The sequence below is a fragment of the Oreochromis niloticus genome, linkage group LG8 (assembly GCF_001858045.2).
Source record: "Oreochromis niloticus isolate F11D_XX linkage group LG8, O_niloticus_UMD_NMBU, whole genome shotgun sequence".
In the NCBI taxonomy this organism is placed as follows: domain Eukaryota; kingdom Metazoa; phylum Chordata; class Actinopteri; order Cichliformes; family Cichlidae; genus Oreochromis; species Oreochromis niloticus.
In genome coordinates, this window is record NC_031973.2 from 6,671,795 (window position 1) to 6,695,794 (window position 24,000).

General features: G+C 39.6%; 1 protein-coding gene across 2 annotated transcripts in view; it reads right to left on the reverse strand.

Moving 5' to 3' along the window:
- LOC100703272 (ankyrin-3) overlaps nucleotides 1-24,000 on the reverse strand; it is a 178,870-nt gene that overhangs the window by 136,990 nt on the left and 17,880 nt on the right. The window contains exon 1 of one of the 2 annotated variants that reach the window (XM_019362287.2): nucleotides 21,719-22,144. The exons of the other annotated variant lie outside the window; for it this stretch is intronic. Within the exon in view, the coding sequence (XP_019217832.1) occupies nucleotides 21,719-21,784 (66 nt within the window). The 5' untranslated portion in view covers nucleotides 21,785-22,144. Of the gene's footprint in view, nucleotides 1-21,718; nucleotides 22,145-24,000 lie in introns of those variants that run through there. 2 annotated transcript variants of the gene reach the window in all.

Consider the following 24,000-nt stretch of genomic DNA (forward strand, 5'->3'; position numbering starts at 1 on the left):
AGCAGTTGTTGATCTCTACTAAATACACAAATAAATGATACATCACAGCCCTCGCAGTGACTCTCAACTGTCATGTCTAAGAAGTACACTTATTGTTTTGACATCACATGGCCTCTGTCTCCCCCGGCTGTCTCTTCGCTCTGTCTGATACTCTCTGCAAATCTCCCTTTTCCTCACGCACACACACACACACTTTATTCCTTCCACCCTCTCCACACTGACAACGCAGATATCCGACACAGTACACTGCAAATGGACCTAAACTAGATAAGGATACATATAACAACATAATATGCTCTGCAATGTTAAAGTAGCTGTTGGATGATGCTTGGAGTCTGCAGGAGCAGTCAGGCAGATTAGATCACATTTGGAGGCAAGGGGATTTTGGGTGTGGCTAGTCCAGACAGCCCATAAAAAAAAATAAACATCCATTAGCAGCACAGTTGAGTTCATATGGGAAGGTGCATGTAATAGTAGCCATCATACATCCACCTTTTCTCGGACCTCCATTAGCACTGTAGCAAAACCTCTTTTTAAATGTCAAAGCAGAACCAAAAATTCACATTTGAACCCAGATCTCCTGCTTCTCGAATGACCTTTGGCACAGATGCTTATGTGAGCCCTCATGTTTGAGGAGACAGTGCAACCAACTGACCAGTTGACTTGTTTTATGTGTGGTGAGGCCAGCAACTGCACTGCATAAGTTTTAGTAAAGCTTTAGATAGAGCTTAATTAAAAGGTATGTATTTACAAAGTGTTTGTTATCATTAGAAAGCCCTTATAATACAATTTACTGCTATATTAATATTCTCGAAAATCTATAACTAGTTATAATAAAACTAAAACTTAAAGACTTTAATAAAAGCCTTGAGTTTCTTATAAATGTTTGCAGTACTATAATGAGTCATTGTTATTTTTTTATTGTTTATTAATAGTATTACATACTGTACTATGCACTTTATTTGTACTTAACCATGAATTTCTTAACAGTTAAATATACTATTTGCATATAACAGATACTGAATGAGAACATAAATGACCCCACTAAGAGCTGTCACCTGAATCTCTGACTGCTGTTTTGTTTTTTAACTCAAAACCAGAAGGCAACTAAAAACATATTAAACATTTACAAGTTAAAGAGCCAGGACATAGGAGAGAGCTTCAAATACGGGTAATGGAACCAGACTGAGAATCGGTGAAGAATATTGCTCCGTAAATGTTGCATCAACCATAGACTGAATAGAATAGATGGACATAACCACCACCCACTGGTTTGTTGAGTCTCATTTTGAAGCCTCAATTTTAACATTTTGGAAGCCACCATGTTGGCGTTAAGGAGCCAGAAGTGGCCGTATTTGGACAACAGATGACGACTTCAGCCAATGCAATCAAGTTTGATTAGAAAAGTGCATCCATAGACTGTAGACCGGTTGCATCACACAGACACCTACTAATCGGTCCAATCAGAACAAATAAAATATTACAGTCTCCTTAAGAGTTTGCTATGCCAAGACATTGCCAAGACATAAAAATGCTCCCAGAGCCACCAACTTCACAAGTGGTCTAATTGAGTAAATCCAAATAAAAAATTAAAATAAACAACAGGGCCAGCACAGTTTCACTGTTGGCTCACAGCAAGAAGGTCCTGGATTTGATTTCTTTGTGGAGTTTGGATTTTCTATCCACATGTGGGTGGGGTCTTTCGGCTTGCTTCCACAATCCAAAGACATGCATGTGGTTAGGTTAATTGCTGTAGGTGTGAATGTGAATGTAAATTGGTTTCTGTCTTTATTTGCTACCCAGACAGACTGACGACATGCTGAGAGTGCACTTGCTTCTCGGCTTAAAACAATTGGGATAGGATCTAGTCCCCCCGTGATGTTGAAGAGGTGAACCGTAAGAAAACATGGCAAAAAGAAGATGGGTGGACAGACTTCTGTGTGTTTTAGATGACCATGTTAGGGCATTATGCAGAGCCAAGGGTAGGAAAAAATGGGTCACAGTTTGATTTTGCTGCCCCCCATTGGTCAAAACATTCTATGAGTATCAGTCTAAGCAGTGAGCTATTTCAATGACCTGATTACAACCTGCCAACATCAGCAAACTCCTTCTCACACTGAGATCCACAAAGTTGTTTTGAAATCATCAGGACCAATCAAGGAGGCACTACTGAGGATAGAAAAACGACAAGGGGCTTGAGAAGATTAGTGTGCTATCACTATGGAGACTGATGAGGCTAACCGCAGCTCTACAAATGAGCCTGAGAGAAATGTAATAAAAGGACGGAGGAGTTTAACTTTATGTAATTTCAATACAGCCCTAAGTCGTGCATTTCACCTGTGCAACACATCCACCAAGTCTTCTGTTAATGAGAGCAGAGAGTTCTCACTACACAATGGAAAGGTCAGCCCCATCATAACAACGCTTTAGTCTGAATTAAAGTGACTAAACCCTGTGGTGATTTCCACAAAAGCGCCATCTAATCCCTGGCATTAATGGTCAGCATGTGTCAAACTATATGTCAAATCTGCTTTTTACCTCCCGACTTCTCAAGCCAAAAGAGAGAAGGATAGAGCTCGCAGGACAAGTATGAAGGGTTCAAATGAGGGGCTGAGACCACAGTCAGAGGAACAGACGATTACAGCCACTTACCTAGAAGAGACAGAGAGATACAAGTCAGTCAGCGTTCACCTTCATTGTGATACAAACTGCGATATATGACTGAATGGATACATCTGTGTATTCAGTTACAGTTTTTCTTTTTTATCTGGGACTTTCTGTCTGTCTGTCTCTCTGTGTCTGGGGTCAACTTCAGTCTCCTGCTGGCGCTCTGCCAGCTGTCTCCTAGGCAACCAGATACACGAGCCACAAATAGCACTGCGAGCAGAGTATTCATTCGCCACGCCAGGGCCATATGAAACCTCATCACACTCCTTCACATTTCACATCCCTCCACAGCAACAGATAGATCTCATTAAAGAAAATGCAAAACTATGATTTGAGTTATCTCATATTATGTATGTATTTATATAAAATACTTCGTTTTAGACGTGTTATCTATATGATGTGGAACAGAGGGGATATGCCTAATATGGTCATCTCAGGCACACAACTCTGTGACTGCAAAAGTCACACACATGCTGTTTAATTTTTGTGTTGACTAGTGCCAATCAGAAGAAAGTAGGCTTAAAGTGAGAGGACATAAAGAAGCCTGTGTCAGACAGTGGATGATCTGATTGGTTGCACTAAGGCCCAGTATGAGATCAATGTGGTTTATTTTTAACTATTAGTCACACAAAATCCAAAACTAAATATCTGGAGCTTTGCACTTTTGCTGTAACAAAACAAATTTCCCACCTGTGGGACTAATAAAGGTCATCTTATCTTATCTTATCTTATCTTATCTTATCTTATCTTATCTTATCTTATCTTAAAATTAGCTCAAGGGGTCACCTTGAATGACTGATTAATCATTTAAGTTACTTGTAAAACACCACACAACACACAAGGATTTTTTTAGATCTTTATATTGGCATATTCAACTCAAATCTAAATGTAATCTGAGCAGTTTCAGGAAGCTGAAATGTAATTTTTGGTTATTGAGGGAAAAAAGTCTTTAAAAGACCTAAGATTACCCACTGAGATGATAAAGTCATCAGGGAAATATTTACTGGGGTGATAAATCAAGTGAAACTTCTTCTTGCAACCAGTGGAGTTGACCCTTTTGGCCATAATAATGCAGGTTTATGTTTTTTCCCACTTCATGTAAAGTTGTCTTATTATCAGGGCTGGACTGGTAATCTGGCATACCGTGCATTGGGTAGATGACCGTACAAGCACTGACAGCACCCGGTCACCCATTACAACCACAGCACCTCCACTAATAGGAGATGATGCAAGTTTTATTAAATCTGGGTTCATTTTGAGAGAGTGTTTCTGGGTCCCCTCATCTTAAAATTAGAAGTTAGCATGCTTTCTTTTTTTAGCCTGGTTACAAGACTCGATAAATTTTGCACGCTCACTAATGCTTGTAGAAGTTGCTCGTCGCCTGTGTGATGACTAAACCGCCAAAAAACCTCCTTAAGGATCAACTGAAATTACGCTGGATTTGAACATTACATTACACTTTCATCTGGTCGTCTTTGGAGATCAAACGCTAATACTGTATATCCAACAAACTCTGGAAGCTAGTGTGTATTTACTCTAATCCATGTGGAATGATAACCCTGCCTGACATTATAAAGGTTAATTAGACATGAACTTTCCATTATGGATACTGATAGCTCATCCTAATCCATGTATTCACACACACTGCAAATGTAGTCTCTGAGGTCCCTAACACACACACACGCACACACACGCACACACACACACACACACACACACACGCACACACACGCACACACACGCACACACACGCACACACACACACACAAAGATATGCAAAATGCATACTTGAACGACGCAGTTACTTCAGGACGGGGATCCTGACCCAACTCTAGTGAGCATGCTCAGTAAAGATGTATAAAAATGACCCAGGCAACAACACTTTGGCAGGCTGTCATGGCAACACATCAAGTAGCAGTCATGTGGCCACTGGCTGACGATGAGGGAGGAAGAGTACAGAATGGAGGAAAGAGGAACAGTAACGGGGTGAAGACAACCAAAAGCAATGGGTAATGGGGGTGTGAATAAAAAAAGGAAGAAGCAGAGATGAGAATAAAAGATTAAAGACCCTGGAAATTATCAGGTGAGTGAGGTGAAACGGTGAGCGAATGAAGAAATGGAAAAAGGGAAATGAACGGGTTTTGAGCCTCCATGTTTTAGAAAGCTAATCCTAAACATCCCTAAAGGGTATCAGATCAGATCAGAGTGCTTAATATTGTCTATCCACCAATACTGAGTCTGATTCTATTATTGAATTTAACATATATTTAACAAAGAGTACATAGGTATGAGGCACACTGTGTAGCCTTCTAAATTTGAGACTAAATACTGAAGGTTCCCATTTAAAACTACAAATTTATTGATGTGATATGCAAGTAAGCTTAACGGAGAAATCTAACCACAGTTAGTAAAGCCAATATGTCTTTAAACATGCATTCTTTCTAAAGGCCACCAGGGGGTAACAAGATTAGTTGAAAAATAAGTCAGTTTCCACAGTCTATGAGAAAACTAGCCTACTTCTCCCTCAATCTACGATCCCCTTAAACTTTGCTCAGTCACCGATCAGTTTCAAAGCTCATTTAGTTCTGCAATACATTATTCAATTATGGATGCCATTAGAGTCAAAACAAGAAATCAGGGTAGGATGAGAGCATCAATTGAGTAGGAGATGTGAGATCTACGTCTTGTGTGCTACATTCTCAAAAAACAAAGACGGCAACATCGAAAAGGGTGAAAAAAGAAATCTGAAGGGTGATATCACAGGGTCTACATCCATCTTTTAAATACTGAGATATTTATCATTCTGTTGGAGCCCCTGGCCCTACAGAAGTACAGGACTAAAACAAGAGTACAAATGCCAGTTTAAGAGCTAATATGACCTAATGAAACAATATTTTTCTCTGCAAATTGTATTAGAAAAAAAATGTAGCTGTTACATTCAAGGACTACAGCTTTGCATGTTCACATGCTCTTTGGATGGAAAGAGTTGGCTGGGTTTTTTCTTTTTCAGCTTTGTCTTTACCTGCGTTTATTGCAAAGGTTTATACAACTTAAGAAAATCTACTTTCACTTACAAGAATTTTTCATGTGACACTTGTTTGAGGAGATATATTTGTGGCACATAAAGATATATCCCGAGGTTGCCTGCAGAAATACACCAAGGTCCAAATCATCTGTAAGCTACAAGGAGCTGAAAAAAGGCAATCTGTCAAAGAAAGTGTGAGGATGTGACTCATATACAAGCTGAGAAACAAAAAATTCTGAAAATCAACAGCACATGGTTCTTTCTTTTTCCTTTTTTTTAATTAAGTAATGAAAATTGAAAATCTCCCAGATAACATAAGGGATAAAAGTATTGTAATTGCATGACAAGGTCATATTTAGACTGTAGAAATGTGGTGTTTGCACCTATTTGTGCTAGAACCGCATAATCCAATCAACTATTTTATTGTATATGAGTGCTGTTTTTATGCTGATATTACTCTGAACACTGGTGTGTGCATGCCTGAATGACAGAGACAAATAGTCTGAAACAGTAAGAGAGACATACAGAGGGTGTGCCTGCCTCTTTGATGATGTTCTGTAAGGGTTCTGTTTGTTAATAGGATGCTGTTCATATTGTACACAACACAATCAGATCATATTTTCTCCTAACTGCAAGGTTAGCTGTGATGGTGAACCATGACATGATTGATGATGGCACCACTCGCTATAAACATACATGGTTTTCACACACAAACAGTCACGCACACACATGCAGACAAATTATGACGTGTGTCTCAGTGTGTAAGGAACAGTCTGGGTATTTCCAGCAGGCGACCTGCCAGTACTCTCAAGTGTTCTCATCCAGAAACCCCTCTGCCTTCTGCCTTTCCTCATTCTACTCACATCATTAGCGCACTTGATCCTTTTACCCTCGTATTTCTCATTTTATGTCAATTATACTCCTCCATCTATTGTTATCGCGTGGAAACAGGTAATCCTTAGAATAAGGTTTATTTCGGCACTTTCTGCTAAAAGTCAAACTATAGACTGTATATGAGTAACAGTGACATCACCTACCTACTAGCGAAACTTTGGCTTTTTGGCTGTTGCTATCTTGTATGGGACTTCAAAATACCAATGGTCTCTCCTTAGTGATTTAAAATACAGATACAGACCCAGTGTATTGATTTCTGTAAAGTGTGGTATAGGCTGCCCAATTTTGTTTCTTGTTAAATCTGTGTCTCTGTTTGCCATTGTTACTTCCTGTTTTATTTTGGTACTGTGACAGCCAGTGGGCTGACCTCGTTTTCTTGTTTTCTGTCTCTTTCAGGTATCTGGTAGGTGGAGCTGACCCAATTATGGATGCAGCACACCTGAGAAGGCCAGACCCAGTGCATTATAAAGCTACTTTAACTGAACCTCCGGTTCTCCGTCTGTGGCTCATTATGCTCCCTTGGATATGTTCCGACTGGTGCATTCAGTCATGATTATTGTACCATTTAACCTGCGTTTGGGTTTCTTTACTTTATTTCATTAAAATATCTTACAGCCTTTAAAAGCCTGTGTGTGGTCTCCCACTTAATTGTCACATCCTTTGAGCCGGGCTGTGACAAATGGGGGCTCGTCCGGGATAGTCGTACCCTGCTATTTCTCGTGCTTTGTAATTAGTTTTACAACTTAATTCTTATTGTCAGATTAATTTCAGCTGTGTGTAGTCCCCCAGGTGTCTCGACTCGGCCCTACACCTTGTGTAGTTAAAACCTCAGTCTCCTTGTGTTCTTCGCTGCGCCATGCTAACTGTTTGGACAGTTTTGTATGCCCGTGTGTTTTCCCCCTTTTTCCTCTTGGATTTATGATGTTTGTTTTTCTGCCACCTGTTGGATTCAGCCACACAAAATAAAGGTATCTTTTGGTTAATTAACTGTGTCCAATGTTCTGACTGCTTGTCAAAATTTAAACGACAAAGACAATCATTCACATCTACAGCCAATTCAAGAATCATTTATTAGACTGTCTTTGGACTGTGGGAGGAAGCACCCTGGGAGAACCACACAGAAGCAGGGACACCATGCAAACTCCCCACAAAAAGTGGCGTAATACATGCACTGTACACATGCCACATGATATCAAAACTGACTGAACATACCATTAAATAGCAAGCCTACCTAGGGCCCATCTCTTAAGGGTAAATCTAACCCTCTACACTTTTCCCCTCTATATTTGTCTGTTATCACTGGATTCCATGTATGTGAATTTTGAGGTTGTTGAGAAGTTGATTGCATGATGTTTTTACCTTTATTTTAGTAGCAAGGGTACAGCAAGCAGAGCAAAAAACAAACAAAAAAATAGAAGAGGCAGAGAAACACTGAGGGTGAAAGTGGGAAGACAGAGTGAGACAAAGGAAGAGCACACATAAATGAGAGACTGTGAGTGAGTCTGAGTCGTCATTCATGGGAAGAAAGGGAGAAAAGAAAGGAGAAAGTAAGGAAAAGACTGGATGATGTACAGTGACAAACATGAAAGAAAAGAGATGTGCGCGTTTCCTCTAAAATGATTACATCACCCTCTTATGCTCCTGTTGCCATGGCTACAGAGTCACATTAGACTAATCATAACGCTGTAACACCTTCACTATCTTTGCCTTGCTAGCTCCATCCATGAGCTCCAGGCTCTCTACATTTGACTGTGTCAGGTTTGTCTCGTCTGCCACTTCCTGTTAGTTGGTTTGGATAAAAGGTGGTTACTTTGCTTTCTGACTACAGAAATAGACCACCCCCCAAAGGGCTTTGTTAGACTGCTTCAAGCAGAAGATTTGATTGCACTCTGGAGGTGGAGTTGGTAGCCAGTTAGTTCTGCTGGGCAAGCTTCACTGCAAGCACATAATTTGGTTGGAGGCCAATGTGGTAATGCACAGATTGCCCACCTGCCAACAGGTCTCCTTTCTGTTTACATAAAATCAGCAGGGACTGTGCTCATGAATGTGACAAATATCCACAGTGGTTAGGGCTGCTCTATTATACCAAGAGCCATCATGATTATTATTCTTGTCAGTATTAGAAACTGTTATTTAACACAACTATTCACAGCTTAACAATCAGCATGCATTTTCTGAACTACAGGAACATTGTGATCTTTATGGTTTTTAGACAGATTGTTATTGATCAGAGCCTCTTCTCTCTCTCCATCATCTTGACTGAAACCAGGGTTTAGTCATATTTTGAGTCGTGATTTCTTTCCAGGATAACCTAATTTAAGTGAGTCCTGCAGGGATTTAAATTTATATCTGAAATATGTTGATTTCAGAAAGACAACAACCTGAAAGAACAGCGATAAAAACGAAATAAACACATCTAAATTAAGTGATATTAAAAAAAGGTTGAATGAGGAGATAATGCTCACATAAGAAAGACAGCATGAATTATTTCAGCAATTCCCTGAAAACCGGCAATACTGTGTGCAAAGTCAATTAAGAAAGTACTCAATCGATCGATGAACTATGACTCTTTTCCGTCACAAGTGAAGAGGAAGGAAGTTGAATATAACAGAACCAGAGAGCTGGCAGGGGAACAGCACTGGGGGTGATGGGTGAGTCAGCATGGTCAGCTTGTTAAATGTTGAGTTGTGCATCTCTCTCTGTCTTTGCTTGGTCAAAATATTAGTTTCACTTTTGTGATATTGCTGGGTTTTAGTCTCTGTCTTGGTTTCATTAGTTTAGCTTCCCAGTGCTTGCCTGTCTGTGCCTACCTCTGTCTCTTCTATGTTTCTGTGCCTTTGTCATTCTTAATCTCCTGCTAGTTGTTTCCTCGCTGTTGCTCTGTGTATGTATAGTGCATTTCCTTCCTGTGTTTGGAATTTTCTGCACTTTTTTAAGTTTAGTATTTTTGATATAGTACTTCCAATCCTTCGTGAACTGTGTTGTTGGCTTTTTAAATAAGATTGACTTTTGGTTTTCTCATCAAGTCTTTTGTGTCTGCATTTGGGTCAACACTGCCAGTGAGTTTTGTCTTTTTTTATTTTTGGGATGGTCCTGTGGGGCGTGTGGAGGTGCACTGTCGCAGAACAAACAAAACAAATGTGAAAATAGAGGCAATACAACAATCATTATGCTTTGATTATCGTGTTTTGTTTTGAATTGTGATTTGATGAACTTCCAGCCCTAATGGTGGTAGAAGAAAGAGTTCAGTAGATTTTCCACAACTATACCAATATCACTGTATTTTATACCTTATTCTTTTAGGTTACTGCTAATTAAACTGTTTTTTTTAACTGAAACTGCCCACATATCCATTTGTATGTTAGTCCAAACAGATTTGATGATGAACTTTTCCTTCCTACTTAAACCTATTAAACACATCCGTATGGACAACTTGTTGATGTGGGAAACAATTTACAATTTCTGCCTAAAGTGAACACACATATATAAAATAGAATATATATATATATAATGTCCAACAAAGTAAAAGCAAGCATGCACATGAAAAATCCTCTAAGGAACCTATTTATTAAACCAGCCTCACTTAATTGCAGTTTCACCAACTGTAAAATACAAAACATGCTTCAAGTTTTTGTACTTGTTCTTTAAGGTTTGGCCGATCATGTCACAACCCCTGAGATCTGATCTTATCTTGTGCTCTGTGGGTTGGAAACTGTATAGCACAGCTGAAATCTGGATGTATTCGAGTAGAGCTACTGCACTGCCGGTGTAGGTACTGAACAGTGATCTAGAGCTGACACGCTGCAAGCTTTTCTGCAAACTACGGCTCCTTCTGAGACTGCTGCTGCTTAGTCAGTCACTCCAACATTAAGCTAATTCACTAGCTATATGGTGTGTGTGCACATTTTACATTTTTCTACAGTCTTTGGCATAAAGTGATACTAGAAGAAGTCCCCTCTCAGCAACAACGGTATTCACCGATGGGATTTATTACTTTTATACCTGCTACATTGGCTCCACACATCACATAAAGCCCAAAATTGAAGGTGTGTGTTTGTTTTTAATATGACGAAAAATATCTTGGGGACAAGCTATGAAAATGACCACTAGCTTCTTATGTTAACCACAGCTCAAAAACAGAAGACTTTCTCTTCCCTTTCCATCATTAGCTGATAACTTACCTTGTTCACTCATAACTAAAAAGACTGACCACAAAATATTGCCTTTAAGCATTTACCTTTCTTTTTTCACTATTTATTAAAAACTGATGAAAAAAGACCTCAAATATAGTAATTTGACAAAAAAGGAAAAACAAGTTCTTCGCAGACTGTCCTCACAAGAAACATGAGCATCAGTTGTTTCAGCCAATACCCCAAATCAACATAATGTACTGCTCACTTAACTGAGAAAGTTCTCAATTGATCGAAGAATTATGACTCTTGTCCATCACAGTGAAAGAGGAAGGAGAGTGAATATAGCAGGGCTAGAGAGCTGGCAGAGGAGCAACACTGTGGGTAATTAATGAGTCAACACAGAAGACCATTTGCTGGTTTTTAAAATGACCGCAACTCTTCCATAGCAACCCGGTCCCAAGGCAATTCATGAAACCTTTTCCTTTTTCTGTACATCCACACAAATTTCATTTTTTCATGGCACTGATCAGAACTTTCAAGCCTGTGTATTTCAATTTGAAGTGTCTTTAAAGTGCCTGGTTTTCTCAGATAAATATCTCACCAATACTTGAAGAGCAGTTCCTGCAGGGCAACCTTTTCTAAAGATGCAATACAAATGAGCAGATAACTGTTTTGCTAACCCTAAGCTCTTACTTCACTGCTTGAAAAATATTCCTCTGTGCACATATACACATTTAATGTTTTGATGTGACTCATTTTGGGAGCGTGCCACCATGTACTGAGACCATGCCAGATAAAATCACCCTGCCTAAAAGTCGAAAAAGTGGGATTTTCCCCACACAGGCATCCCCAGAGTTTAAAGAGAACGGTCCAAAAAAACTGATCCAGCTCCAGTAAGCAGCAGTTCTCTGGGCAAAATACCAGATCAGAATCGTTAGACTGCTTTTTGCTGAAAGGAAGGTGATAAAAACCTGTAGGACCTTGAAGCAGATGGACTACAGCATCAAAAGCCCACACTGGGTGCCTCTCCTGTCAAGAAGAACAGGAAACTGAGGCCACAATTCTTACAAACTCACCTAAATTGGACAACAGAGGATTGGGAAAAAACAAAAGCCTGGTCTGCTGAGTCTCGATTAACTACTGTGACATTCACATGGTAGTTTCAGAACATGAAAGCATGGATCCATCCTGCCTTGAATCAGTAGTTCAGGCTGCTGGTGGTGTAATGATGTGAGGAATCATTTCTTGGCACACTTTGCGTCCCTTAGTAGGAACTGAGCATTGTTTAAATACCACCTGCTGACCATGTCACATAGTGTTCCTGACATGTCCCTCCCTTTATGACCACAGTGTGTCCATCTTTCCATTGGCGACTTCTAACAGGATAACTCTCCATGTCACAAAGCTCAACAAGGGGTTCAGTTAAAAAGTAAATAATTTACTGTTAATTTACTGTTAATTAACCTTTCATTCAGCTGTTAATGAGTATATAGGAATAAAACACTGAAGATCTAAATAAAGACAAACAGATGCTGTATAGATATTCTATTTTCTGACGATTAAGAGCTGATTAAAGCACAGATCTGGGAGAGAAAAAAAAGATCTGCAATCCTGGGTGCTAGTCAACTGCTGAGTACGGCAAACACAGCAATGTACTTTTGGAACAGATTCATTGAGTGCAGGCCAAGAAGTGGAACCAACTTATTTTGCTTTTCTCTCTCACCGTATCACTTCCACGTAACTTGTCTTTGTCTCTACATGTGTGTGGGTGTGTGAGTAAGGAAGAGGGGGTAAAAAGTGAAAACCTTTCAAATGAAGCAGCCATGATAACAGCACAGGGCTTCATTCTGTTCCTGTGAAGTGTGAAAAATGGAGCCAAGTGCAGCATTCTGCTCCACGGCTGCCTCAGCAAAAACACAATATGTTGGCTCTAAAGGACCCCGCTGGCAGGAACTCTCACCCCAAAGAATTACACCAGCTTCATTATACCGTGTGCTGCTTATTTGGCTAGAATATCTATACAGACAATAAACAGGGGAGGGACTGAAAATCAGTGCATGATGAATAGTGCATCAATATACTGTGTATTAACACCAAGTATTAAAGTCTGCTCCTCTAAATGCACACATTTCTTATCATCACCTCATCAAAAGCATCTTATTGCTAAATGCCTGATTTAATATCATTATCTTTTTCTGTATTCACCGTCAAATTATTTTAGTTATTTTTGTAAAACCGTGTGTGTGGGATTCAAGGACACTTGGTTGACTCAGCATGCTCGACTACATCATATACAGCATGCTTGAATGAGACTCTTGACCTTTTAATCTGTATTATTGCAGCTACTTTAACCTTTTATACAAGAAAGAGTCCTTAACCACTGAAGTAATCTGAAAACGTAGCTAAATAGTGACATGATGGCCATTTTGACAGCACTCCATTATTGTTTTCTTTTCATAGACTGAAAGCCAAATAAGGATGCTTGTAATATGCTTTTTTTTAAAAGGACAGTTATAATAATGAAGATTCATTATAAAATTAATGTGTGTTGGTTATGTAAAATACTTCCAACAGCTAAGTTCAAGAGGTCTTGCTCCTAAAGAAAAACAAATTAAATCATTACTATAAATCAGACGCTTATTTTTGTAATTGGAAGTGTAAAATTGTAATAAAAGATGCATAAACAATTTCCTGGGGCAAAATCAGCAGCAGTCCACTTATAAGTTTCACGTTTCTTATCGTTTTTAACGTGGACTTTGTTATTTTTAGCAACTTTTAAAAATCTTTTCACTTTCCTGGTTCAGTCTAATGCTGTTTCCACCCCAGTGGTAAATGATGCCATGGGTGTGACTTGAGTATAACGTTGCCGACTTTCTGAGCAAGCCAGCAGAATTTCAGAATGGGCCATCTCGTCAGTTAATGTCACGCTGTGCAGCCAGCGCTTCCTGCTCTCAGGGAATGGCTTGCAACATGGCACCCATAGTACAACCTGGCCAAACTCTACCAATGGCTCATAACAGTGTCTGAAGACTTATCAGATATCCCCGGCAATGTCCGTCTCAACAGGAATGGTGAACTGTACGGGAGGACAGCCAGCTCTGTGCTTGCAAAATGCTATGCCGGCATTCCAACTGGGATTACACCCCGGTGTAGGGTAACCTGTCTGACTCCACCCAGCACCACCCTCTGGAAGAGAAGGAAACTCAGGCCAATGTGTAAATACTCTCACGTTGCTTAGGCCCAATCATAATTTATAAAAACACATACAGCTTAGCTGACAGCCTACTAGAAAAGTTGATTTTATTTTTTAAATACTGCATTTCAGAATTTCTGTACTGAGGTGTCGCACTTTGCATGTATTGCCAATAACCACGCCATTTAAAAATTAAATTAATACTAGGTCAGTAATCCACATATAATGCCTATAATCTTACTTGAAAGACTGTGAACTTGGTTGTTTATGCCAGACGGGCTGGTTTGAATATTTCAGAAACTGTTGATCTACTGGGATTTTCCCATACGACCACCTCTAAGGTTTTATGAGAATAACTTCAAAAATAGAAATACAAAGTGAAATGCTTTGTTGATGTTAGAGGAAAATGACCAGACAGCTTTGTGCTGAAAGGAAGGCAACAGTAAATGAAATGACCACTCCTTACAACCAGACAAACTTCTCTGGAGGCAGATGGACTACAGCAGCAGAAGACCAGCCTGGGTGCCATTCCTGTCAGCTTAGCACAGGAAGCTGAGGCTGCAGTTCACTAAAATTGGACACCGGAAGACTGGAAAAAAGTTGCCTGACCTGATGAGTCTGAATTTTTGCTGCAACATTTAGATGGTAGGTTCACAAACAATATGAAAGCATGGATCCATTCTGCACCAATAGTTCAGGCTGGTGGTGGTATAATGCTGTGGGGGTTATTTCCTTGGCACACCTTGCCCCCTCAGTACCAACTGAGCATTATTCAAATGCCAATTGATTACTGATTATGTCATGTCTATTCCTTTATGACCACAGTGTACCCATCTGATGACTGCTTGCAGCAACATAGTGTGTCATATCACAAAGCTCAGATCATTTCAAACTGGTTTATTCAACGTAACAATGAGTTCACTGTTCTCAAACAGCCTCTGCAATCCATATCCCAATCAAATGGAGCACTTTTAAGATGTAGTGGAACGGGAGATCGGCGTCATGGATGTGCATCCAACAAATCTGCAGTAACATCCGTGTGATGTTATTGCATCAATATGGACAAAAATCTCTCAGGAAAGTTTCCAGCACCTTGTTGACTCTGTGCCACGAAGAAATAAGACAGAGCTGAAGACAAAAAAGGGCTCCTACCCAGTACAAAGCAAGGTGTAACTAATGAAGAGGCCAGTGAGTGTATATGATAATAACCGAGTAATTATTCTTTTTGTATTTTTTTGTAAAGTTATGGTTACAAGCTATATTATAGCGTAATACACCTGAAAATGCAGCTGAAATACCTGCAGCCGAGTTGCACTGCAAAAAATAAAGAATTTATAATAAATAGAAAAATCCTGTCTGTGTCAGTTTTGAAGCTTTTTGATTTATAAAAACAATGTTATGGGAGTGTAATATTAATAAAGCATCTGAGCAATTTGATTACATTTATTGTAATGTGAGGACTATTGCCATCCACTGAATTTTCATGAACCTCTGACTAAAGCATCGTCACAATAAACCCTTCTGAGTGGGAAGGATACTCAAAAGATAAGACCTTATTATTTATTAATTAAACAAAGCAGTCATGTAAGCAGTAAAAGCTTTAGATCAACATTTATACATTTCTTGTAAATGACAAAGTAAAAATTCAGCAAACAACTCTATTTTCTTGCTCTTTACTGCAGATAAAGCAGTTTGCCAGTGTGCTGAAACTACCATTTCGTACCTATTGAAAGCATTGACAGTATTGACACTGGAGAGGGTGTGGGCTGAAAATGACTGAACGTGGGCAGCCATGTTACATAAGCAATAGTCCACTTCTCTCACTAAAACAGCACAAAAACACTGATACATGTGTCGCTCACCTACCTCTGACAGATGGGATGTTTTTTCCTGAAGTCAATCTGAACTTGCAGAGCTGAGCTGATACCTCACATTAATGTATTATCACGCATTGTGATTGGATTTGATCATATTTTATTAAGTATTTAGATAAAATAGCATCACTTCTGAGCAGACTGAAGAGATTTCTTAGAATTTGGCACCTCCACCTCCACACTCTGCTGAGGTATTTTTTGGTACACGTGCATGCCGTCTCCTGTCTTCCCTACTTGCATGAGTCCATTCTGCACATACAAACCAAGTGTATATGTGTGTATAGTGGACCCACACAGGGTGTAACAGCTGATATATATGTGTTCATCCTCCAAACCTCGAGTTCATCCAGTTTATTCAGAGACACTTTTACTCCGGGCAAACTTACGTGCACTCTAGTGCCCAATTTAACGATTTCCACTTATGAAACAACTTCACATAGTGCGTGAGCCTTTATGCGTTCTCTGCACCTGATGACTAACTTCCACAGCTCCACTCTGATGCTCTCACTTCCTCCCTCTCCCAGCAGGTCTTTGGTTGTCATAGTTACATCCATTAACACACCTGCTAAGCTCTCTGGTCCCACAGGGTCTCCTCCTCTCACCTTTTCTTGCTTCCATTTCTGTGACATTCAGAGACTTTGCGTTAAAGAAAACCGCTGGCATTTAATAAGCTAGACCAAAATATGATGTAATAAAGAGAAGAAAAAATAGGATCACCTTTTGTTGGCTACTCTAAAAATATTTTATCTGTAGGCAGTACAACATCACTTTGCCAGTCCACCCAGGTTAATTACCAGGTGCCGAGTTATAAAAATAAAACAGCATAACTGCACTCATTAGCACTTTTATAGATTTATTTGATTGTTGGAATTTTGATTAAGTACTTTTGTCCACTTTATGATGTTTTCAAAAGCTGCACAATGGAAGTAAAAAAAAGGCTAAGGGTTTATGACATGTACAACAATGTTTGCTAACAACTCCCACTATACAATGCATCACACTTTACAGATGGCACAATGACGGTTGGATGACTTTACAGCTAATAATGACGCAGAGTGAAAGTAGCAGTTTCTAAGTGTAGTGAATATGTGATGGTGATTTCCAACACAGCTGAGAGGGTTTAACAAAAGAAGTTTAGCAGGTTATTGAATTGCATGATGGGAAATGTAGTATTTACCCCTAGAATAGCCTGTGCAAGTGCATTAGCAGTCCATAGCATTAGACAACAAAAAAGGTGGACATAGCCACCATGATGTCACCTATTGCTTCTGGACTATGCATTTTGAAGCTTCAACACTGGTGTTTTATTTACTACAACGTTTGTTTTCAGAGCCAGAATATACTGTATTTGGATGAAAAAGTAATGTGTTAAGTCAGCAGACCCCAACCTTCTTTGCCCCACGGACCAGTTTAATGTCAGACAATATTTTCACGGCCTTTAAGGTGTCGCAGATAAATACAACAAAATGAAATGACACGACCAAGACAAAAACTGTGGTATTTTGTAAATATAATAATAAACGCGAATTTACTGTGTAACTTTCAATTGTGTAACTTTATTAGCAGCGTCCTCCTGAAATGCGCCAACAACATTGAGAGTAACATCCTGCTTTCTGCCCCTTAATGCTCTCTGGTCGCTATGGTAATGCGTAAATATTTCTTTCAAAAGCTCACAGACAAGGTCCGTGGCCCGGGGGTTGGGGACCGCTGTGTTAAGTTATCAGCTAACATTAGTTAGCTTGGTTATCATACACAACTTTTCATACTGCCAAGGAACACACAATTAAACACTAGAAGTCCGCTCAGCAAAACTGAACCAAAAAACCTCATATGATCAGTACCACAACAATTCATATGTCTCAAGGCCAAATCCAGTGACCCAGGTCCAGCTGAGTTAAAATAACCCAACTCTGTTATAATGGAGTATTTATCTAACTATCCACAGAGGCCAAAACCACATTTTTGTGGTTATAAATATGCTTTTGGGTTATGTAAAGATGAGGATTTTGAAATTAGAGTATGGTGACTGATTCACTTTTGGAGTCAACCTCAAGTGGTTGTTAGGGTAAGTTGCAGTTTCTGCCCATTCTATACTAGCTTTATTTTTCAGTTTTAGGCCAAGGCCGCCTCTTGATCATGCAGACCCATTGCAGACAGCTGTCTACTGTCACCAGGAAGTGTCAAAAAAGTTAAGGTTAAGAGGTAATCACATGGACACCAACGTGGTGTCCAATCTCCCCAAAACACAAATTCAGCAACTGTGTATGTAGAAGTAAGCATCATAATCTCGAAAGTTTTTCCCAGGTGAGTGCTGGAGAACATACATGCTATCACAGCTAACTGTTGGGGGCAGAATTGGGCTGTCCAATTTATGACCAAAAGAAAAAATTAAAAGGAAATAAACTGGAATTAACCTTTGATAGCCACCCAGCTGAGACAACAGTACGTTTATTGAACTTCATCTGAGGTCCTCCCACTGAAATATAACACCAGGTTCACATAATTTCCACTTTAAACACACCCACATGCAAGCATTCAATTGTTCCCTTTAGAGATGTGTGATAGTTCTTGGATCTTCCTGCGTTACTCATCCTGCATGTTGTCATGAACAACTGTGCTCCCGTTCCACTCTGGTTTTTCCACCGAAGATAGCAACAGGCAAAAAGTGGAGGCAACATTCATCTCAAAGCAGAAACATGACCCCTCCTTTTTTCCAGATTATCCTCCTGATCTCTCTACTTATCCTGTCTTTGGATTCCTCTTTATATCCCTCCTCTTCACTCTCTGCCTACCCATCTCTTCATCTGCCTTCTTGCGTCTTTACTAAAATAGAGCCATCAAGCTCCTCTTCTTCCACTTCAGCCTGCACTCTTTCATCTGCTTTTGCTGCTACTTCTCCCCTTCCTTCACATTTCTCCCTGACTGTCTCATTCTCACAGGATCACAGCGACACAGCAGTCATCTCTCATCAGCTGAGACGCCGTCTCACAACCGAATCGTGAGGTTATCAGTCCAATCGCTCCTCTCTTTTCACTCTCTACACTTTATTAATCACATTCCCTCTCTTTCTTTCGTCCTTTGGCTTTTTTGTTTAACTTGGCCGCCTTTTCCTCCTTTCTCTTTTTACCCACTACTTTTCTGGTCATTTCTCTCCAGCCCCATTTCCCTCTGTCCTCTCTTGACTGCCTACTTGCATTCCTGAAACACAATAGGAACCATTAATCTTAGCACCAGTATGACAGCCCAACATGTACTGATATAATGTTGCTTCCAAAGGACATCAATATTAGAAGGCGTAGTAAATGTATGGTATGTTGCTTTCTGGGACGACAAGAAACACCTGTTACATTGAATTCATAAAGAAGACTATGGTGTATCTGTGCAGAGAGGCTATTAGGAAAAGCTGACTAAACATAAAGCTGAATCTTACAGAATAATGATGCTTAGCTTGCAGTTTTTAGTCTGCGGCAGTAAGGCCACAAAAAACCCACAAATTGTATAGACAGTAAAAAACATCCACAGTTTGGACTTTACCTTCAGCAAGAAGAACAAAGTAATTTATGGTTTTTAAAATGGCTAGCAAGCTTTGGATATTTGATGGTAATCAACAGCAGATGTCCAAAGCTTCGGGTTAAAGATGTAGCAGTTATACATAATGGTTGGGGTACAATTATCCAGAAGAATTAGAAGCAAACACAGCACACAAACAGTACAGAGGGAAGCATTCTTCACTCCACAGATAGAGCTCCCACTCTTTTTTCACTAGGTGCCTACTTGAATAAAAGTTGCTAAAGAGGTATGAAGAGTCACCAAATCTCGCTACAAAGTTGCTAATTAGCAACAATAAGATGAACTGAAGCATGAAAATCGTTGCTGAGAGTCAGAGCAATATCATGCATTCAAACCAAGATGGTAGGCAAGATCTTTTTAACATTTCTTAAAAAGATTTATGCAAATAATAATATAAAGTAGTGCTGCACTGAAGTAAAACATTTTTTGCACACTGCAATGACATCAGCTGAATTTCACTGAGCTCTCATAGACACTTTGACAGGACTAACCTTTCTTAACCTTGTGTTTCAATCTGCTCTCATTCAGTTATTCACACATTAATTTGTGCCAGACAGTGATAGAGTCACTCTATACTTAATGGCAGGTTAATGGCTGCCCCTGGCTAAAGACAGGGAAGAGTTTCTGTTGTCTAAGCTATCCTCCTTAATAAAAACTAGAACTGGGTTGGACTCCCTTAATTCGGACGCCTTAATTTTTCATGGTATAGATCCAACAAGGTGCTGGAAACAACCCTCAGATATTTTGGTCCATAGTTACATGAAACAGCACAATCGCTGTAGATTCGTTGACTGCACATGCATGAAGTGAATATCCCATTCCATCGTGTCTCAAAGGGGCTCTACTGGATTGAGATCTGGTGACTGTAGGGGGGGGTCACCAGATCTCACTGGATATTTTATCTTTTTCCGATGATTTTCTGTAAACCCTAGAGATTGTGCAGGAAAATCCCAGTAGATCAGCAGTTTCTAAAATACTCAGACCAGCCCATCTGGTACCAATAACCATGCGAGTTCCAAGTCTTTTAAATCATTTCTATTCCCCATTGTGATAAGTGGTTTGCAGCTTTCCTTGTCCATGTCTGCACTGAGCTGCTGCCATGTGATTGGCTGATTAGATATTTCCATTAATAAGCGGTTGAACAGGTGTACCTAACAAAGTGGCTAGTAAGTGTAAGCAAATGTGATTTGATTAGATTAAATTTAATCAAAAATGTCTCTGTTACCATAGTTCCAGAGATTCTTCTTTAAAAGGGTGTGTATTTTTTGTTACAAACAAGAGCTGCACACACACACTACACACACACGCACACACAGAACTCCACCCACTCAGCCAGACAGCCAGCTAATGTAGAACTATAAATCTTAATGGTTCTGCTAAGCAAAGGGAAATCCATTTTGATCACACAATAAGCAGTGAGAAAGCATTTTCTGTGTTACCATCCAAACAAATCATTACCACATTTGCTCGGTCTTGATGAAATGATGCATGATGTGACCCTGGATGACTTCAATATAGATGCTACTCAAAGACACCCCCATCTCCACCCCCCCATCTTGACCTCTCAGTTCACTTTTCGCTTCCAGCCCTGTCCTACTTTTCTTCTTCACCTCTCAGTTTTTTACACCTATTCTCCCTCTTTGTCCTCCATAGCCTTTCCTTGCTTTGTCATCCTTTTGTCTCAGCTTTCCCTGGAGTGCCCTCCCCTCCATTTCATTGTTGATCTCTTCCACTTCTTATTCTAAGCTCTCACTGAGCATCTTTACGGGTTAACAGGTGCTTAATGCCTACAATCACACTTTGTGGTTTACTGTATTCAGATTAAGAGGGAATAAAAAATATCAGACTTAAAATATTTTGTTGAAGAGACAGGATTCCTGTATATGTGGCTGATTACTGTGTGAGACAAACAAATATTCAAGTATCACAGGATTACTGCCACATCACGAATCCTTTCGCTCTGTATGAGTCACTTCAGTAAGTGAACTGTACACAGTGAACATCGCAGCAAATAATATTGCATTCATACTGAATTAATTACCATATTCATATGACTGATAAAGGTAATTAAAAATGTTAAGAGAGCTCGCCAATCCAAGATTGAGCTCCATCAACAAATCACCTAACAAAGGCTGATAGCAACCACAACAAAAGAGCTGCTCTCCAGCATCAAATCCACACACAAAGACAAAATAATGGAAATAAAAAAAATCCTTTTTGGAAAAATATGCTACAACTTTTGTTATAAAAATACAAGCAGCGCTCATTTCCAATCTGAATTACTAACAATTAATTTAGCTTCACCTGAAGCAGCCACACCATGTTGTTTACAAAGCCAAGTAGAGCTCAGTGTTTCTTTTACCTTCTTCCCTTTCTTCTTGCGATGAGCCGACTTCCCCGCAGATTTGTCTTTAGCCTCCTCACTCATGGCAGCAGCTGTACGTGTCCCCAACAGCTGTTTGTATGACTCCAAAAAAGGGTTTTTTTAATCCAGCATGGATGAGCGGTGAAGAGTGGAGTGGTGGCCACTCTCAGCACGCGCAGCGGCCAACTCGCTCAGCTGCTCACACCCACTTCCACAAAAACACACACGCACACAGAGTTACACACACACACTCTGTCCACGAGAAGAGAAGCCAAAAAGGCAGCTCAGCAGGAGTGATGGTGGGGGGGGAGAGACGCACATTCTGGCTTTTTCTCCGTCCCTGTGTGTGTTTTTGTCTCTCTTTCTCGCTCACATACTTCACTTGTACCTGTCTTCGGATGCCGTCGCCTCCCACACGCTCCACAAGTGATAGCAGAGCAGCAACAAGCTACAGTACGGAGGCTTGAGTATTAATAGGCATCAATACCAGCTCATCAGCGGTTGCTTGAGTTTTGTGTGTGGATGTGCTTGTTACAGTTTAAAGGGCAAGAGATAATTTCTTCTTAAAAAAAAAAAGATGGAAAAAAATAGGAAGCAGATTCTGGTTTAGAGACGTATAAAACGACTCTTACTCCTGTTTGTTACTGCTGATAGACTTTTTGAGTCATTGGTTTTCTCCAGCTGTCGCAGCCGTCATCTACAAAATTAGTTGGCTGAGGCTAATTAATGTTAGCTTTGTGAGGTGGCCAAGGAACAAAAATTAAAAACTTGGTTTCAGCTGACAGTGCTAATCAACATAATTGATGCTTTCTTGCTTTACTCTGCTGCTCTTTGTCCCTCTCAGATTGCTAAAGATATGATGAAAACAACTTTGAACTAAGACGACGGCACGCTTCTATTTAGTAAAAAAGTGGATAGGGGGTTATTTGTGCCAAATGTACTTAGTTTACTGATTAATATGATCCTGTGACGTATTTCTATATTTTTTTTAGATTTTACGTATGTTTATGTATGAGTATGTATTGATTACTATGAGCATTTTTATTATGAACTGATTTCTGTCAATAAAGTTATTCTAATTCTTGAATTCAGGCTTGACTTCACTTTTCAGAACAATCTTTTATATGTTGTATTTTATTTAGTGTTTGAATTCATTGGAAAGCAACTTAGGATTTAGTATTTTGTCTAAGGATGTTTTGGTATGTATAATGTTATAACCAAGAATTGAAGCACCAACCTCCTTGATTTGGAGCTTCTACCTCTTGAGCCACACCTACTTACAACATATATATAAATATAGTACTAGATACAGATATAAATAGATTATTCTTTTAGAATTTAATGAGCAATGCAAATTGGTTCAATCATGATGCTATCACCAGTAGTCTAAATATATAGAGAGAGAGAGATTTTTTTTTTTTTTTTACAAAAGCTGTCTACCAATCCACTTCAGTCATCCCCATTTTTATTGGTGCAGGAATCTAAACAACACAAAGGCACAGGTTTATGAGGACATTTCATACCAACTTATTAATCTTTACAATTAGATGCCTATGTAACAGGTTCAAAAGAGAAAGAGGACAAAATAAAGAAGTGATGGATTGCTACTGGAAAATAAGGACAAAAATTCTTCAACAACCACCCCCATTACACCCCTGACTGCCTCCTCCTTATCAATAATTAACAAAGACAGGAAACCCCTGGTGGTGGATCACTGTGGATTATTGCCCTTTATGTGTGTGTGTGTGTGTGTGTGTGTGTGTGTGTGTGTGTGTGTGTGTGTGTGTGTGTGTGTGTGCTGTGAGTGGATTATACCAATGTGAGTCAGTTTGCCCAGTACAATTATAACTGTATTGTCCATTGAGAAGCAGAGGCATTCAAGTATTTGTATTCAGGGCTATTCATTAATGTTTTTTTCCTTATGGAGACACACACTCTGCAAACTTACGCACACACGCAGTTTCTGACCCCATCTGTCTTTTGCCCTCAGTGTATGTAGTTCTTGAATACAATGCACTGAAATAAGGTACAAGGTACATACACCCTCGGTGTATGTAGTTCTTGAATGCAATGCACTGAAATAAGGTATAATATAAGGTTTAATAATCAGCCATATTTCACTTTGGCTCTGGGCGAGTCAAGGTTAATTATTACTTTGTTGCTATCTATGTGGAAACCAACAAGCTTTGAAGTTTTACTGCAACACTTCCTGGTTTAACTCAAGAATCCTGTCTGACATCTGGTGGCCACAGTTTGTCATTACAACAACAATGTATCTC